We start from the raw sequence: 17,527 nt of genomic DNA, 5'->3' as shown, positions 1-17,527 counted from the left end.
CAGGAGCGAGGCAGACATGAGACATTTAGCACAGAAATGTACAGAAGGCATATACCGTTTTATGCTACACACAGATAACAACACACCACTATAGGATTCCGTTTATAGCCGTTAACCGTTGGAATCTCCACCAAGCGATCCGTCCATGCGAAGCCAAGCCTTACTCCTGATTCCGTGTGTTGTCGCGGTAGTGGTGCACTTCTGGTTGTGGACAAACAGAGCGACCATCTCGTCGGAGGAGGATTCTGGTACTGTAGTGTTTCCTTCAGTCAACTTTTTACATGTATATTAGGCACGGTACGTCTTATCTAGCAGTGTTGAAACTGCGCATTGGAATAGACTAGTTGGACTAGACAAGTATAAAACTGTACTGAAAATGTATGCATTGTATTTTGTCTCACAACAATACCCATGATACATTTACATGTTTACATTTGAGTAATTTACCAGACGCTCTTATCCAGAGCCACTAACAGTTAGTGAGTGCATAAATGTTTCATACTGATACTCTGCGGCAGATCCCCAATACTGGGGTGGTAGGGGACAGAATGAAACGGTGGTTCTGCTGTTGTAGTTTGTATTCCATGTTATAGAGAAGCTTGTCACGAACACAGAACTGTATTTCATGTGGATAGAATTGACCATTGCTGAGATCTTATTTTGAAGTTATCGGAAAAGGTCGCAGACAGGTCAATGTGCATCCGTAGTCGAAGGGTAGGCAACCCTGTTACTGGAGTGCTGCAGATACCGCAGGATGTTGTTCCAACTAGGCACCACGCCAAGGGGTGCGTTCAGTTCGCTTGAACGTTTGCTACCCTGCGGAACGGTTTGTACTGAACAACACGTTTTCCCCCAAACATTCTTATTGGTTCTTGACGAGACTTTGAGGTACTGTACGTTTGCTCCGTTCGGTGGGTGTGCCGTGGTGTGGCTTGAAGCAATGAGTGACGTTTTTAAAGGGCAGCGGTTCATTTCGAATCCACTACCCAACCTCTCCCCGTTTTTAACTGGTCGTTCAGTAAAGCACAGTTTCCTGGCAATTGAATGTTCTATTACGTTTTAATGTATTGAACGCAGCCCGGACCAACTGCGATAATTGATCAGTTCAGTGATGGCCGAAATTCAACACACCTGGTCTTCCATTTCGGTTAAATCAGAAACATGAAGTGCCTCTGCAGCCCTCCAGGACCAGGAGTGCTGCAGGGGGCAAATCACCAGTCTAGATTCTTACATTCAACACGTTTTGGCCAATATCTCAAGATAGGGTGGTCATATTGTTAAGACATTTTCTGGGCTGAACACCGATTATTAAAACAAAATTAAAACATTATTAAATTAAAATGCGGTATTATGCAAATTGGGAACTTAATATGCAAATCAGGTAGTACGGAATACAATAATTTATGGTAGGGTGGTATTTTTTGTTTTGTTGTTAAAGTTGTATTTAATTATTTTTTCCCCACAAACAAACAAATAAAAATAAAACAATGTACAGCATAAAAACATTGAGCATAACATCCAGACATAGCACACATACACCGTCAAATACTATCTCACAAGCTACAGGACACAACTAAATGGGTTCACAAGCGTAAGTCATCACCTCCCAGTCTTAGAAACTTGACAAATAAAACGTGTCCAGCTTCTAGAATTCAAATCAAATCAAATTTTATTTGCCACATGCGCCGTATACAACAGGTGTAGACATTACAGTGAAATGCTTACTTACAGCCCTTAACCAACAATGAATTTAGAATGCAGAGTCAATGTGCGGGGGCACCGGCTAGTTGAGGTAGTTGAAGTAATATGTACATGTGGGTAAAGTTAAAGTGACTATGCATAAATAATTAACAGAGTAGCAGCAGCGTAAAAGGATGGGGTGGGGGGGCAGTGCAAGTAGTCTGGGTTGCCATGATTAGCTGTTCAGGAGTCTTATGGCTTGGGGGTAGAAGCTGTTGAGAAGTCTTTTGGACCTAGACTTGGCGCTCCGGTACCAAGACTGTCGTTTCTTCCAGTGATCCTTGCAAGCATTTGTTCATCAGATGCTACCTCCCAACATTGATTCTATCCACTGTTTCAGAGTAGGAGTGGCGTGACCCTTCCAAATTCTAAGGGTTACTCTAGCTGCTGTAACGATACCAACAGTGATCCGTGCAAATCCCTCATTTATTACATTAGGTAACTCTGTTCTATCGTCCAAGAGACATATTCTCGGTGAAACTGGAATTGTTAACCCCAACCGTTCCTCCAGATATTTCAAAACATCCTTCCAGAAAGGAAGCACTAATGTGCGTTCCCATATCGCGTGTAAAAATGTCCCAGTGTCTTTTTGGCATTTCCAACACAGAGAATTGTTGGTCAACCCCATCTTATGAAGCCTTGTTGGGGTCCAATAAAACCTATGTAGTATCTTCTATTGAGTAAGTTTCCCCCTGGCTTCCCTTATGATCCTTCCTGAGCTGGACAAGATCTTCAACCAGGTATCATCCTCAATTTCACACTTAAGGTCAGTTTGACATATTGTTCTGAGGTGCAGGTGACTAAATATTGAGTACAAAATGGCTGCTTTATGTTTGGGTAATTCAAAATGCTCAGCTATTGTTTTGTTTTCTTCTTCCTGGATGTTGTTGACAGCCGGTTAACAAACATTCTCTCAATTGTAAATATTTCCAGAAATGTCCCTTGTCTCCCACGTCATATTTCTGTACCAAATCTGAGTATGACATTAAAACATCTTCATTGTACAGATCACCTACAGTATAAATTCCTTTCATTAGCCATTGTTTCCAGTACACAGACTTCTTTCCTATCCGTAGCCTAGGATTGTGCCACAATGATGAGTGTCCTTGTTTTAGATGTGAAATTCCACATCTCTTGTGTACTGTTCTCCACAACTCTTTTGAGTGTAACAAAATTGGGTTGGGAGTTTCAACAGACCTCTCCCCTGTAAGACTATGTGACAGAGTATCAACAGGGGTGAAATGATAACTTCGTTCCCGTTCTATTATTATCCAATCCAAGCCAGCATCCCCTTTACCCCAGTGCTTCGCCAATTTAGCCTTTTCATATTATACATTTTACAATTTAACATCTGGTTAAAGCCAAGCCTCCTACCTCCCTTGGTGAGCACATCTTCATATTAATCCTGGGTTCTTTCCTATACCACAAAAAGTATTTAGTTAATTTGTCATATTGTTTAAAATACCGGTCTGGAATATTCATATGTAACATTGCAGAGATAAAATTAAACTGTGGGACCACAACCATTTTAATCACGTTGATCTTTTCCCCATAAATAATATTTACAAATTTGTCTAAATTGGTCTTAATCTTGACTAGTAGTGACTCAAGTTAGTCCCGTCACTTACTCCAAATTTGAGCTCATCTTAATACCCAAATATTTAATCCCAGTAGGAACCCATTTGAAATTAAATGGGGTAACGGTTCCAGAGTAACATATGTCATTAATTGGCATTGCTTCCGACTTATTCCAATTAATTGTGTAGCCTGACGTACTAGAATAGGACCTCTATACCAGGCGGTGTCAGAGGAAGGCCCTACCAAGCTTCCTGCCATCCAGGACCTCTATACCAGGCGGTGTCAGAGGAAGGCCCTACCAAGCTTCCTGCCATCCAGGACCTCTATACCAGGCGGTGTCAGAGGAAGGCCCTCAAAATGGTCAAAGACTCCAGCCACCCAAGTCATAGACTGTTCTCTCTGCTACCGCACGGCAAGCGGTACCGGAGCGCCAAGTCTAGGTCCAAATGGCTCCTTAACAGATTCTACACTCAAGCCATAAGACTCCTGAACAGCTAATCATGGCTACCCGGACTATTTGCACTGCCCCCCCACCCCATCTTTTTACGCTGCTGCTACTCTGTTAATTATTTATGCATAGTCACTTTAACTCTGCCCACATGTACATATTACCTCAACTACCTCAACTAGCCGGTGCCCCCGCACATTGACTCTGCACCAGTACCCCCCTGTATATATAGCCTCCCTACTGTTATTTTATTTTACTTCTGCTCTTTTTTTCTCAACACTTTTTTGTTGTTGTTTTATTTTACTTTTTTATAAAAATAAATAAATGCATTGTTGGTTAAGGGCTGTAAGTAAGCATTTCACGGTAATGTCTACACCTGTTGTATTCGGCGCATGTGGCAAATAAAATGTGATTTGATTTGTTTTTAATACAAGTAAGTCATGGTGGGACAGACTGAACAGGATCAGAGATCAGCAGTAGAATATCATCTCATACATTAGCAGCTTGTGTTCTTTTCCTCCTCCATGGACACCCCTAATTTCAAGATCTGTTCTTATCACTGTCGCAAGAGGCTCTAAAACTACGGTAAACAGGAGAGGGGAGAGCGAGCAACCCTGCCTCGTGCCTCTAGAAAGACAAAAAAAAAAGGAGACATAATTCCATTCGTAAGTACTGTTGCTTTAGGATTGGAATAGAGGACCCCTATCCATTTACAAAAATCAGGTCCAAAACCACATTTTTCTAAGGTTCTTATGAGAAAAGCCCACTCCACCCTATCAAATGCCTTCTCGGCATCTACGGAGACGGCAGCGGTAGGAACTATATTTCAGCGGTTTAACCACATAAGATGTAAGAGCCTCCTCATATTATCAGTTGAGGTCCTGTTCTTAATAAATCCTACTTGGTCACTATGTATAATATTAGGTAGTGCCTTCTCTAAGCGTATCGCAATGGTCTTAGTAAGAATCTTTCGATCCACATTAAGGAGCCTGATAGCTCTACAATCCCCAGGTTCTGTAGAATCTCTAACCTTATTAGGGATCAGCGATATCAAAGCCTCCTTAAAGCTGTCCACAAGGGAGCAACTTTTAAATGCCTCCTGGTAAACCGCTGTCAATACAGGTACAAGAATGTCAATATACTTTTTATAATATTCTACAGGAAGGCCATCCAGACCAGGTGATTTCCCTGCTTTCATAGATAAAATGGCGGCTCTAACCTCCTCTTCTGTTATAGCACAGTCCAGGTCCTCTTTCTGATAATCTAGGTAATTCTATACCAGACAAAAAAAAGTATCCATATCTATGGGGCTCGCTGAACAGGAGGATGAATATAAATCTTCATAAAAACGTTGAAACACACTGTTTGTCTTTGGATGAGGTCACCATCTTATTGCCCTTGTTAATTGCTGGGAATGACGTTAGAAGTGTTCTTTTTGTTGTTGTCTGCCTGTCTTCTCACCTCCCTCATAACTGGTTCTAAGTCTAAAACAGTGTTCTGTTTCAGTGTTCAACATATTCTGCCTTTTTGTTGTACATTTCATGCAACTGAAAAATCCAATTTGCAGACAGTTTGAAATGTGCCATCTGTGAAATGTCTTTCCAAATCCCTTTTCCAAGACACATATCTCTGTTTCTAATCTTTTTACTGCTTCAGCCTCTTCTCTCCTCTTTTTGGATGCATGTGCTATTATTTTCTCTCTAACATATGCTTTAGAGGTTTCCCCATACTGTGAAACATTTTCAGTTGAGCCTATGTTGATCTCAAAAAAGGATCTAAGATCATCTTGTAATAGCATGGTGTTGAGTCTAAATCTACCCTTCCTCACATTTTCGGAGTTTCTATTAACATGTAACTCCAAGCTCCTGAGTGGCGCAGTGGTCTAAGGCACTATTATAAACTGCTTCCCGACATTATTAGAACACTAATCAAGTCATTCAATTACGGGCTTCAATCTAAGGCACTGCATTGCAGTGCTAACTGTGCCACTAGAGATCCTGGTTCGAATCCAGGCTCTGTCACAGCCGGCCGCGACCGGGAGACTCATGGGGCGGCGCACAATTGGCCCAGCGTCGTCCAGGGTAGGGGAGGGAATGGCCGGCAGGGATGTAGCTCAGTTGATAGAGCATGGCGTTTGCAACGCCAGGGTTGTGGGTTCGATTCCCACGGGGGGCCAGTATAAAAAAAATATGTATTCACTAACTGTAAGTCGCTCTGGATAAGAGCGTCTGCTAAATGACTAAAATGTAAATGTAAATCTGTGAGGGCAATGGGCCCAATCTTGCAATCAATCACATTATTAACCATGAAATTAGATATCAAGAAGAAATCTATTCTGGAGTGTCTTATGACATTGGAAGAAAATAGAGAATATACTATCATTAGGATGGACTAATCTCCATATGTCTGTAAGGCCTATATCTTCTGCTAGCATATGTATTGCAAGTCTATCCTTTGGTGTGGAGTTACCTGTAAATCATATTGTCCATCACTTGGTTAAAGTCTATATAAGGATGTTCATTAGAGTGTGTTAAATGGGACACTTCACACTATAACTACTCAGCACAAATATGGGTAATGGTTATGCAAACATCATCTCTTGGGAATATAAATGGTTGTGGTAACCAAGTGAAGAGGTCTCCAGCAAGACGATCTGCCCCTCCATATTTCCCAGTATAATGGAAAACAATCAGGGTCCTCCTTGTTAGGAGCATATCTGTTGCATAACACTACATGAATCCCATTTATTTACATTTACATTTACGTCATTTAGCAGACGCTCTTATCCAAATTGATACATTTATAAGAGCCTCAATGCAGATAAGCCTGACAAACTCATCAGAGTGTTGCTTCAACATTACAAAATTAAGTATTTTGCTTATCAGAATAATCACCCCATTTTGTTTGGAATTAAATGAGCTATGATAAACTTCTGCAACCCAGCCTCCTCTAAATTCCAGTGCCTCTGTATCTGTTAAATGTGATGCCTGTATGAACACAATCTCCACCTGTTTTGATTTTAAATATGTGAAAATCATTTTTCCTCTTCACTTGGTTACCACAACCATTTATATTCCCAAGAGATGATGTTTGCATAACCATTACCTATATTTGTGCTGAGTAGTTATAGTGTGAAGTGTCCCATTTAACACCCTCTAATGAACATCCTTATATAACATTTCACAATATATGCCCCAGCTGTACAATAAAACAGTGTAAATAAACATAGAAAACCAATCCCCAAATAAAACAAAGCAACGAGGAACGTAACGTTGCTTCTCGATGAGTCAATCATCACAGAACTGTCTTTGATGCTGCAGAAGAGAACCCGCAGTCAACTCAAAATTCCTTATTGTCCGTGAGGCGCTTGAAACGCTAAATTAGCAACACTCCCCAGAGTCCCGCAAACACACAGGCTACCTTCATTTGTATAGTAAACGTTATACAATTCAACTTGTATTTGACCTTGTCTCTTCTTCTTTATCTAGGCTAAACACGCTCTCGCTCGAACAAGAATCTCTCTGCCTCCACCTTGGCCTTTAATCTTTTCCTTCCCCTTCCTAGTGAAGAGCAGGTCGCTGGGGATGCCAGCGTGTGCCTGACGTTCTTCTCCTGTAGTTGTTTCTTCGCCGTTGCAAATTTCTTCCTCTTCATTGCCAGTTCCTTGGACAGGTCCGGGAAAAAAGACAGCCGGCGGCCTTCCCTCTGAACGCCACCCTTTTTCTTTGGTCGCTTTAAGTACCTCGTCCCGGGCTGTAGGTCGTAGGAACCGGATGAGAACCGTTCTCGGGGGTCTATTCTCCTCAGGCACGGTTAATCTGCGATGAGTTCGTTCATCAAATCCAAATCCTTCTGCGATGATTTTCTGCACACACCAGATTAGTCCACCGCCAGCCTCACTCCCCTCTTTCAGATGAACCAATCTCACCGTGTTTCTCCTACTTCTGTTCTCAAGTTCTTCCAGATGATTCCACAATATGTCCAGCCTTTTCTCGTGATCCTCATTACCCTTCTCCAGACGGGAGATGGCATCCTCCGCTGTCGAGATCCGTCCGTCTGCCCCCTCCATCCTCTCTTGTATTGCAGGGTGGTCATATTATTAACAAATCTTCATGCAAAACCTAGGTTGTAGCGATTTGAAACAAATTATAAAATTGGAATGCAACTTTTTATACGACTTTATGCAAATTAGATACTTAATACACACACCACACAGCACCCCCACCAACATACACACACACACACACACACCCACCAACATACACACACACACACACACACACACAGCCTAAACGCGTCAGCATGCTTCATGTTCGGCTGGCGGCTAGCCGAAGTCGACTAGGCGAACCGAACGAGTGCGGTCCGTTGTCGCTAACGAGTGGCCGAACCGACTAAACACTTCTCCAAACTTCTCGATGGTCTTCTCTGCAGTAGTAGACCTCATGATGGCAACCTCTGGCCACCTGCTACGAGCGTCCACAACCACGAGAAATATTCCGTCTTCAAATGGACCTGCGAATTCGACGTGTATGCTTTGCCACGCCTCCTCCGGACAATCTCACGGATGAAGAGGTGCAAGTTGAGGTACGTTGCGAACCTTCTGACATGAGGTACATGTTTTTCGCTTTCTCCTCAATGCTTCCATCCAATCCAGGCCACCAGAAGTAGCTTCATGCGATTTTTCCTTCATGTGAACAATTCCACAATGACCTGAGTGTAGCAGTTGCAACACTGGTATCGTCAGCGAAGGTGGACTGATAACTCTCCTCCCCCACAGCAGACAACCGGACTGTACTGACAGCTCAGTTCAACTGGAAAGGTATGGTTTCAGTTCTGGAGCATCCGCTGCGGCTCTGCCTTTTAATGATGATGTCCATCACTTCAACCTGTCCCTCAGCCGGTCTGCAATACCAACTTCTTCCAAGCAGACCATAGTCACCGTGCCTTAGAACGCCAAGGTAACCTGCCTTAATGACTATCGCCCCGTAGCACTCACATCTATATCCATGAAATGCTTTGAAAGGCTGGTCATGGCTCACATCAACATCATCATCCCAGACATCCCTGGACCCACTCCAATTTGCATACCGCCCCAACAGATCCACAGATGACGCATTCTCTATTGCACTCCATACTGCTCTCACCCACCTGGACAAAAAAGGAACACCTATGTAAGAATGCTGTTCATTGACTTCAGCTCAGCGTTCAACACCATTGTCCCCTCCGAGGACCCTGGGACTGGATCCTGGCCTTCCTGACGGGCCGCTCCCAGGTGGTGAGGGTAGGCAACAACAGTCTGCTCCTGTATTCCCTGTTCACTCACGACTGTGTGGCCGTGCACAACTTCAACACCATCATCAAGTTTGCTGACGACTTGACGGTGGTTGGACTGATCACAGACGACGATGAGGCAGCCCATAGGGAGGAGGTCAGACCTGGCAGTGTGGTGTCAGTGTTCTCTTGCTCAACATGTCTTACTTTTGTTGGAATGTTTCTTGTTTTCAGTCTTTGATGTTTTCTCTGAGCTCTTTTCGTTTCTGCAGGCTCGCTCTATGTGTCCCTTTTTACAACAGACTGGACAATCCATGTCCTTACACCAGCATGTACAGTTGAAGTCAGAAGTTTACATACACCTTAGCGGAAAGATTTTCCTCCGTCACGTGATCTTCATTCACTTCACTCACTCATCCTCAAGTTCACTCATTTAGCAGTTTTTTTAATTCCCAAGTTCGTCTTCACAGTTTTAATAAATGTCCATTCCTTTTGTTACTGTATATTCCTCCCTTTTTAATCACATTGTTTTCCCGCTCCGTCGTCTGTCTCTAATCATTTTCTTCCGTCCATGACGATGCTAACTCTCTCTGTTAGCTAGCTCGATTATTCATTTACCTCTGCTAGCATTAGCCTAGTCTGTACCACGGAAAATACGTTTTAAACTTGTGAAAACCGACTTCTTTTCCGGACAGCATAGTTCCACTAGGTTCAGACTTACCCGTCACCAATCTTTTGTTATGCCTCGTGGGTTTCATAACCACGTCTTTTATAATAATTAAATAACGGTGAGGCGGGAGGCAGGAATCAGTTCAATCATTTCCCAGTTGGCAACGAGCAATCGGCAGGCAGGTGGCCCTCCCAAGTGATAACGGTGCACCGTCAGTAGACTTACTCAGCGGCCAAACTAGCGGCAGCCAGCATTTAAGTGCCATTTGCCCCATTTTTAGAGATGCAAATCAACCCATCAGAGATGCAAATCTTGTCATAAGCGGCAAACTCTGCTCTCCCGCTGAGTGGTAGGACTTCATAGCCATCTGCTTTAGGACGGTGTATCGGTTATATAGAACGTGGGTTATATAGAACGTGATATCTACGCCACAATACCCATGATGCTCTGCGGCACAACCTCAATACACCACACAGTGCATTGCAGCCTTTCAGTAGATACTTTGGTTGGGCGTTGCACTTGCTGAGGATTCTAAAATTATATTTTGTTGAAAATTTTATATGTTGCTCAGTCAGTGAATGTCCGGCAGCACTGAAGGATCTGGTTCTGAATGATCAGCTACTGTTGCTACAATGTAACATGTCCATGATAGGAACAATCATATCCAATGCAACATTCACGTTTCAGTTACTTGCAGGACCGCATAAGGACAAGTGGGAGCATGTGCAATGTATTTTCCTGTCTGTACATTTACATGAATCCCCCCCTTTCCCATGCATTCATGTGTATGATGATCATTTTAACTTAACAGATGAGGACTCGGCAGCATCACCCAGCGGTGAGGTGTTGGTGGGGGTAGTGTCTGCCAGACAACACTTTGATCACAGACAGGCGATAAGAGAGACGTGGTTGGGATACCTCAAGGACCACACGCACTACCAGCACCGGTATGGATCGTAGACAGACACTACATGTGTGTTTATATACATTGGTCTGAGTGGGGATACTGGTCAGCAGTAATCCGCTATATAGAGGAGAGGGGCCACACAGACAGCATTATCTATGTATGATATAGAGGAGAGGGGCCACACAGACAGCATTATCTATGTATGATACAGAGGGAGGGGCCACACAGACAGCGTCATCTATGGATGAGACAGAGGGAGTGGCCTTTTCAGCAGACCCATAGTAACCATGGTAACTGAAGATAAATGGATGGATGGATGGACGGCCTTGGGAAATCACTCTGGCTGCGTCTGAAATGGCCATAGTGCACTGCTCTGGCTGCGTCTGAAATGGCCATAGTGCACTGCTCTGGCGTTCGGAAAGTATTCAGACCCCTTCCCTCTTTCCACATTTTGTTACATTACAGCCTTATTCTAAAATGGATTCAATGATTTTTTTTCCCCCTCATCAATCTACACACAATACCCCATAATGACGAAGCAAAAACACGTTTTTAGACATTTTTGCAAATGTACAGATACCTTATTTAAATAAGTATTTAGACCCTTTGCTATGAGACTCGAAATTGAGCTCAGGTGCATCCTGTTTCCATTGATCATCCTTGAGATGTTTCTACAACTTGATAGGAGTCCACCTGTGGTGAATTCAATTGATTGGACATGATTTGGAAAGGCACACACCTGTCTATATAAGGTCCCACAGTTGACAGTGCATGTCAGAGCAAAAACCAAGCCATGAGGTCGAAGGAATTGTCCGTAGAGCTCCGAGACAGGATTGTGTCGAGGCACAGATCTGGGGAAGGGTACCAAAACATTTCTGCAGCATTGAAGGTCCCCAAGAACACAGTGGCCTCAATCATTCTTAAATGGAAGAAGTTTGGAACCACCAAGACTCTTCCTAGAGCTGGCCGCCCGGCCAAACTGAGCAATCGGGGGATTTTTACTTGATACATTTCGCAAAATTTCTAAAAAACAGTTTTTGCTTTGTCATTATTAGGTATTGTGTGTAGATTGATGAGGTATTTTTAATTTTTTTTAATAAGGCTGTAATTTAACAAAATGTGGAAAAAGTAAAGGGTTCTGAATACATTCTGAATGCACTGTATATGGTGCCATTTGGAAGCATGTAACACATCATGTGTTGTGTTATGTTGTGTTGTGTTATATTGTGTTGTGTTGTGTTGTGTTGTGTTGTGTTATATTGTGTTATGTTGTGTTATATTATGTTGTGTTGTGCTATATTGGGTTGTTGTTGTGTTGTGTTGTGTTGTGCTATATTGGGTTGTTGTTGTGTTGTGTTGTGTTGTGCTATATTGGGTTGTTGTTATGTTGTGTTGTGTTGTGCTATATTGGGTTGTTGTTATGTTGTGTTGTGTTGTGCTATATTGGGTTGTTGTTATGTTGTGTTGTGTTGTGCTATATTGGGTTGTTGTTATGTTGTGTTGTGTTGTGCTATATTGGGTTGTTGTTATGTTGTGTTGTGTTGTGCTATATTGGGTTGTTGTTGTGTTGTGTTGTGCTATATTGGGTTGTTGTTATGTTGTGTTGTGTTGTGCTATATTGGGTTGTTGTTATGTTGTGTTGTGTTGTGCTATATTGGGTTGTTGTTATGTTGTGTTGTGTTTCAGGGTGCAGGTGAAGTTTATCATTGGGAAACATGGCTGTCCCATTCCAGAGGAGGACAGAGAGGATCCCTACTCATGTTCCCTCCTGAACCTCACAGACCCAGGTAGGACCTCACAGACCCAGGTAGGACCTCACAGACCCAGGTAGGACCTCACAGACCCAGGTAGGACCTCACAGACCCAGGTAGGACCTCACAGACCCAGGTAGGACCTCACAGACCCAGGTAGGACCTCACAGACCCAGGTAGGACCTCACAGACCCAGGTAGGACCTCACAGACCCAGGTAGGACCTACACCACTACAGAACAGCTTTTAGCTACACCGGTACAGAACAGCTTTTAGCTACACCGGTACAGAACAGCTTTTAGCTACACCGGTACAGAACAGCTTTTAGCTACACCACTACAGAACAGCTTTTAGCTACACCGGTACAGAACAGCTTTTAGCTACACCGGTACAGAACAGCTTTTAGCTACACCACTACAGAACAGCTTTTAGCTACACCACTACAGAACAGCTTTTAGCTACACCGGTACAGAACAGCTTTTAGCTACACCACTACAGAACAGCTTTTAGCTACACCGGTACAGAACAGCTTTTAGCTACACCGGTACAGAACAGCTTTTAGCTACACCACTACAGAACAGCTTTTAGCTACACCGGTACAGAACAGCTTTTAGCTACACCACTACAGAACAGCTTTTAGCTACACCACTACAGAACAGCTTTTAGCTACACCACTACAGAACAGCTTTTAGCTACACCACTACAGAACAGCTTTTAGCTACACCGGTACAGAACAGCTTTTAGCTACACCGGTACAGAACAGCTTTTAGCTACACCACTACAGAACAGCTTTTAGCTACACCACTACAGAACAGCTTTTAGCTACACCGGTACAGAACAGCTTTTAGCTACACCACTACAGAACAGCTTTTAGCTACACCGGTACAGAACAGCTTTTAGCTACACCACTACAGAACAGCTTTTAGCTACACCACTACAGAACAGCTTTTAGCTACACCGGTACAGAACAGCTTTTAGCTACACCACTACAGAACAGCTTTTAGCTACACCGGTACAGAACAGCTTTTAGCTACACCACTACAGAACAGCTTTTAGCTACACCACTACAGAACAGCTTTTAGCTACACCGGTACAGAACAGCTTTTAGCTACACCAGTACAGCTTTTAGCTACACCAATACAGTACAGCTTTTAGCTACACCAGTACAGCTTTTAGCTACACCAGTACAGCTTTTAGCTACACCAGTACAGTACAGCTTTTAGCTACACCAGTACAGTACAGCTGTTAGCTACACCGGTAGAGTACAGCTTTTAGCTACACCAATACAGAACAGCTTTTAGCTACACCGGTACAGAACAGCTTTTAGCTACACCACTACAGAACAGCTTTTAGCTACACCGGTACAGAACAGCTTTTAGCTACACCAGTACAGCTTTTAGCTACACCAGTACAGTACAGCTTTTAGCTACACCAGTACAGCTTTTAGCTACACCAGTACAGCTTTTAGCTACACCAGTACAGCACAGCTTTTCACTACACCGGTACAGTACAGCTTTTGGCTACACCGGTACAGTACAGCTTTTAGCTACACCAATACAGTACAGCTTTTAGCTACACCGGTACAGTACAGCTTTTGGCTACACCGGTACAGTACAGCTTTTAGCTACACCAATACAGTACAGCTTTTAGCTACACCAGTACAGCTTTTAGCGACACCAGTACAGCTTTTAGCGACACCAGTACAGCTTTTAGCGACACCAGTACAGCTTTTAGCTACACCAATACAGTACAGCTTTTAGCTACACCAATACAGTACAGCTTTTAGCTACACCAGTACAGCACAGCTTTTAGCTACACCAGTACAGCACAGCTTTTCACTACACCGGTACAGTACAGCTTTTAGCTACACCAATACAGTACAGCTTTTAGCTACACCGGTACAGTACAGCGTTTAGCTACACCAGTACAGCTTTTAGCTACACCGGTACAGTACAGCTTTTGGCTACACCGGTACAGTACAGCTTTTAGCTACACCAATATAGTACAGCTTTTAGCTACACCAGTACAGTACAGCGTTTAGCTACACCAGTACAGCTTTTAGCTACACCGGTACAGTACAGCTTTTGGCTACACCGGTACAGTACAGCTTTTGGCTACACCGGTACAGTACAGCTTTTGGCTACACCAATACAGCACAGCTTTTAGCTACACCAATACAGCACAGCTTTTAGCTACACCAGTACAGCACAGCTTTTAGCTACACCAGTACAGTACAGCTTTTAGCTACACCAGTACAGTACAGCTTTTAGCTACACCAGTACAGCTTTTAGCTACACCAGTACAGCTTTTAGCTACACCAGTACAGCTTTTAGCTACACCAGTACAGCTTTTAGCTACACCAGTACAGCTTTTAGCTACACCAGTACAGCTTTTAGCTACACCAGTACAACTTTTAGCTACACCAATACAGTACAGCTTTTAGCTACACCAATACAGTACAGCTTTTAGCTACACCAGTACAGCTTTTAGCTACACCAGTACAGCTTTTAGCTACACCAGTACAGCTTTTAGCTACACCAGTACAGCTTTTAGCTACACCAATACAGTACAGCGTTTAGCTACACCAGTACAGCACAGCTTTTAGCTACACCAATACAGTACAGCTTTTAGCTACACCAGTACAGCTTTTAGCTACCCCAGTACAGCTTTTAGCTACCCCAGTACAGCTTTTAGCTACCCCAGTACAGCTTTTAGCTACCCCAGTACAGCTTTTAGCTACCCCAGTACAGCGTTTAGCTACACCGGTACAGTACAGCGTTTAGCTACACCGGTACAGTACAGCTTTTGGCTACACCGGTACAGTACAGCTTTTAGCTACACCAATACAGTACAGCTTTTGGCTACACCGGTACAGTACAGCTTTTGGCTACACCAATACAGTACAGCTTTTCACTACACCGGTACAGTACAGCTTTTAGCTACACCAGTACAGCACAGCTTTTAGCTACACCAATACAGTACAGCGTTTAGCTACACCGGTACAGTACAGCTTTTAGCTACACCGGTACAGTACAGCTTTTAGCTACACCAATACAGTACAGCTTTTAGCTACACCAGTACAGTACAGCTTTTAGCTACACCAATACAGTACAGCTTTTCACTACACCGGTACAGTACAGCTTTTAGCTACCCCAGTACAGCTTTTAGCTACCCCAGTACAGCTTTTAGCTACACCAGTACAGCACAGCTTTTCACTACACCGGTACAGTACAGCTTTTAGCTACACCGGTACAGTACAGCTTTTAGCTACCCCAGTACAGCTTTTAGCTACACCAGTACAGCTTTTAGCTACACCAGTACAGCTTTTAGCTACACCAGTACAGCTTTTAGCTACACCAATACAGTACAGCTTTTCACTACACCGGTACAGTACAGCTTTTAGCTACACCAGTACAGCTTTTAGCTACACCAGTACAGCTTTTAGCTACACCAGTACAGCACAGCTTTTCACTACACCGGTACAGTACAGCTTTTAGCTACACCAGTACACACAGCTTTTAGCTACACCAGTACAGCTTTTAGCTACACCAGTACAGCTTTTAGCTACACCAGTACAGCTTTTAGCTACACCAATACAGTACAGCTTTTAGCTACACCAATACAGTACAGCTTTTAGCTACACCAATACAGTACAGCTTTTAGCTACACCAGTACAGCTTTTAGCTACACCAGTACAGCTTTTAGCTACACCAATACAGTACAGCTTTTAGCTACACCAATACAGTACAGCGTTTAGCTACACCAGTACAGTACAGCTTTTAGCTACACCACTACAGCTTTTAGCTACACCACTACAGCTTTTAGCTACACCAGTACAGCTTTTAGCTACCCCAGTACAGCTTTTAGCTACCCCAGTACAGCTTTTAGCTACACCAGTACAGCTTTTAGCTACACCAGTACAGCACAGCTTTTCACTACACCGGTACAGTACAGCTTTTAGCTACCCCAGTACAGCTTTTAGCTACCCCAGTACAGCTTTTAGCTACCCCAGTACAGCTTTTAGCTACCCCAGTACAGCTTTTAGCTACACCAGTACAGCTTTTAGCTCCACCAGTACAGCTTTTAGCTACACCAGTACAGCACAGCTTTTCGCTACACCGGTACAGTACAGCTTTTAGCTACACCGGTACAGTACAGCTTTTAGCTACACCAGTACAGTACAGCGTTTAGCTACACCGGTACAGTACAGCTTTTGGCTACACCGGTACAGTACAGCTTTTGGCTACACCAATACAGTACAGCTTTTAGCTACACCGGTACAGCACAGCTTTTCACTACACCGGTACAGTACAGCTTTTGGCTACACCGGTACAGTACAGCTTTTGGCTACACCAATACAGTACAGCTTTTAGCTACACCGGTACAGCACAGCTTTTCACTACACCGGTACAGTACAGCTTTTAGCTACAACAATACAGTACAGCTTTTAGCTACACCAGTACAGTACAGCTTTTAGCTACACCAGTACAGCACAGCTTTTCACTACACCGGTACAGTACAGCTTTTAGCTACCCCAGTACAGCTTTTAGCTACCCCAGTACAGCTTTTAGCTACCCCAGTACAGCTTTTAGCTACACCAGTACAGCACAGCTTTTCACTACACCGGTACAGTACAGCTTTTAGCTACACCAGTACAGTACAGCTTTTCACTACACCGGTACAGTACAGCTTTTAGCTACAACAATACAGTACAGCTTTTAGCTACACCAGTACAGTACAGCTTTTAGCTACACCAGTACAGCACAGCTTTTCACTACACCGGTACAGTACAGCTTTTAGCTACCCCAGTACAGCTTTTAGCTACCCCAGTACAGCTTTTAGCTACACCAGTACAGCTTTTAGCTACACCAGTACAGTACAGCTTTTAGCTACACCGGTACAGCTTTTAGCTACACCAGTACAGCTTTTAGCTACACCAATACAGTACAGCTTTTAGCTACACCAATACAGTACAGCTTTTAGCTACACCAGTACAGCTTTTAGCTACACCAGTACAGCTTTTAGCTACACCAGTACAGCTTTTAGCTACACCAGTACAGCTTTTAGCTACACCAGTACAGCACAGCTTTTAGCTACACCAGTACAGTACAGCTTTTAGCTACACCAATACAGTACAGCTTTTAGCTACACCAATACAGTACA

At 43.4% G+C, this 17,527-nt stretch overlaps 1 protein-coding gene across 2 annotated transcripts in view; it reads left to right on the top strand.

Moving 5' to 3' along the window:
- The window catches only part of b3galnt2 (beta-1,3-N-acetylgalactosaminyltransferase 2), a 62,538-nt gene continuing 45,011 nt past the window's right edge, over positions 1-17,527 (top strand). For both annotated transcript variants that reach the window (XM_041895530.1, XM_041895522.1), the window contains exons 1-3: positions 1-248; positions 10,519-10,654; positions 12,301-12,401. In XM_041895530.1, coding sequence (XP_041751464.1) covers positions 146-248; positions 10,519-10,654; positions 12,301-12,401 — 340 coding nt within the window. In that variant the 5' untranslated portion in view covers positions 1-145. The remainder of the gene's footprint in view (positions 249-10,518; positions 10,655-12,300; positions 12,402-17,527) is intronic.

The sequence above is a fragment of the Coregonus clupeaformis genome, unplaced genomic scaffold (genome assembly GCF_020615455.1).
Source record: "Coregonus clupeaformis isolate EN_2021a unplaced genomic scaffold, ASM2061545v1 scaf0191, whole genome shotgun sequence".
NCBI lineage: Eukaryota > Metazoa > Chordata > Actinopteri > Salmoniformes > Salmonidae > Coregonus > Coregonus clupeaformis.
The sequence above is the reverse complement of the archived record's forward strand: the minus strand, read 5'-3'. Positions and strand labels throughout refer to the sequence as shown.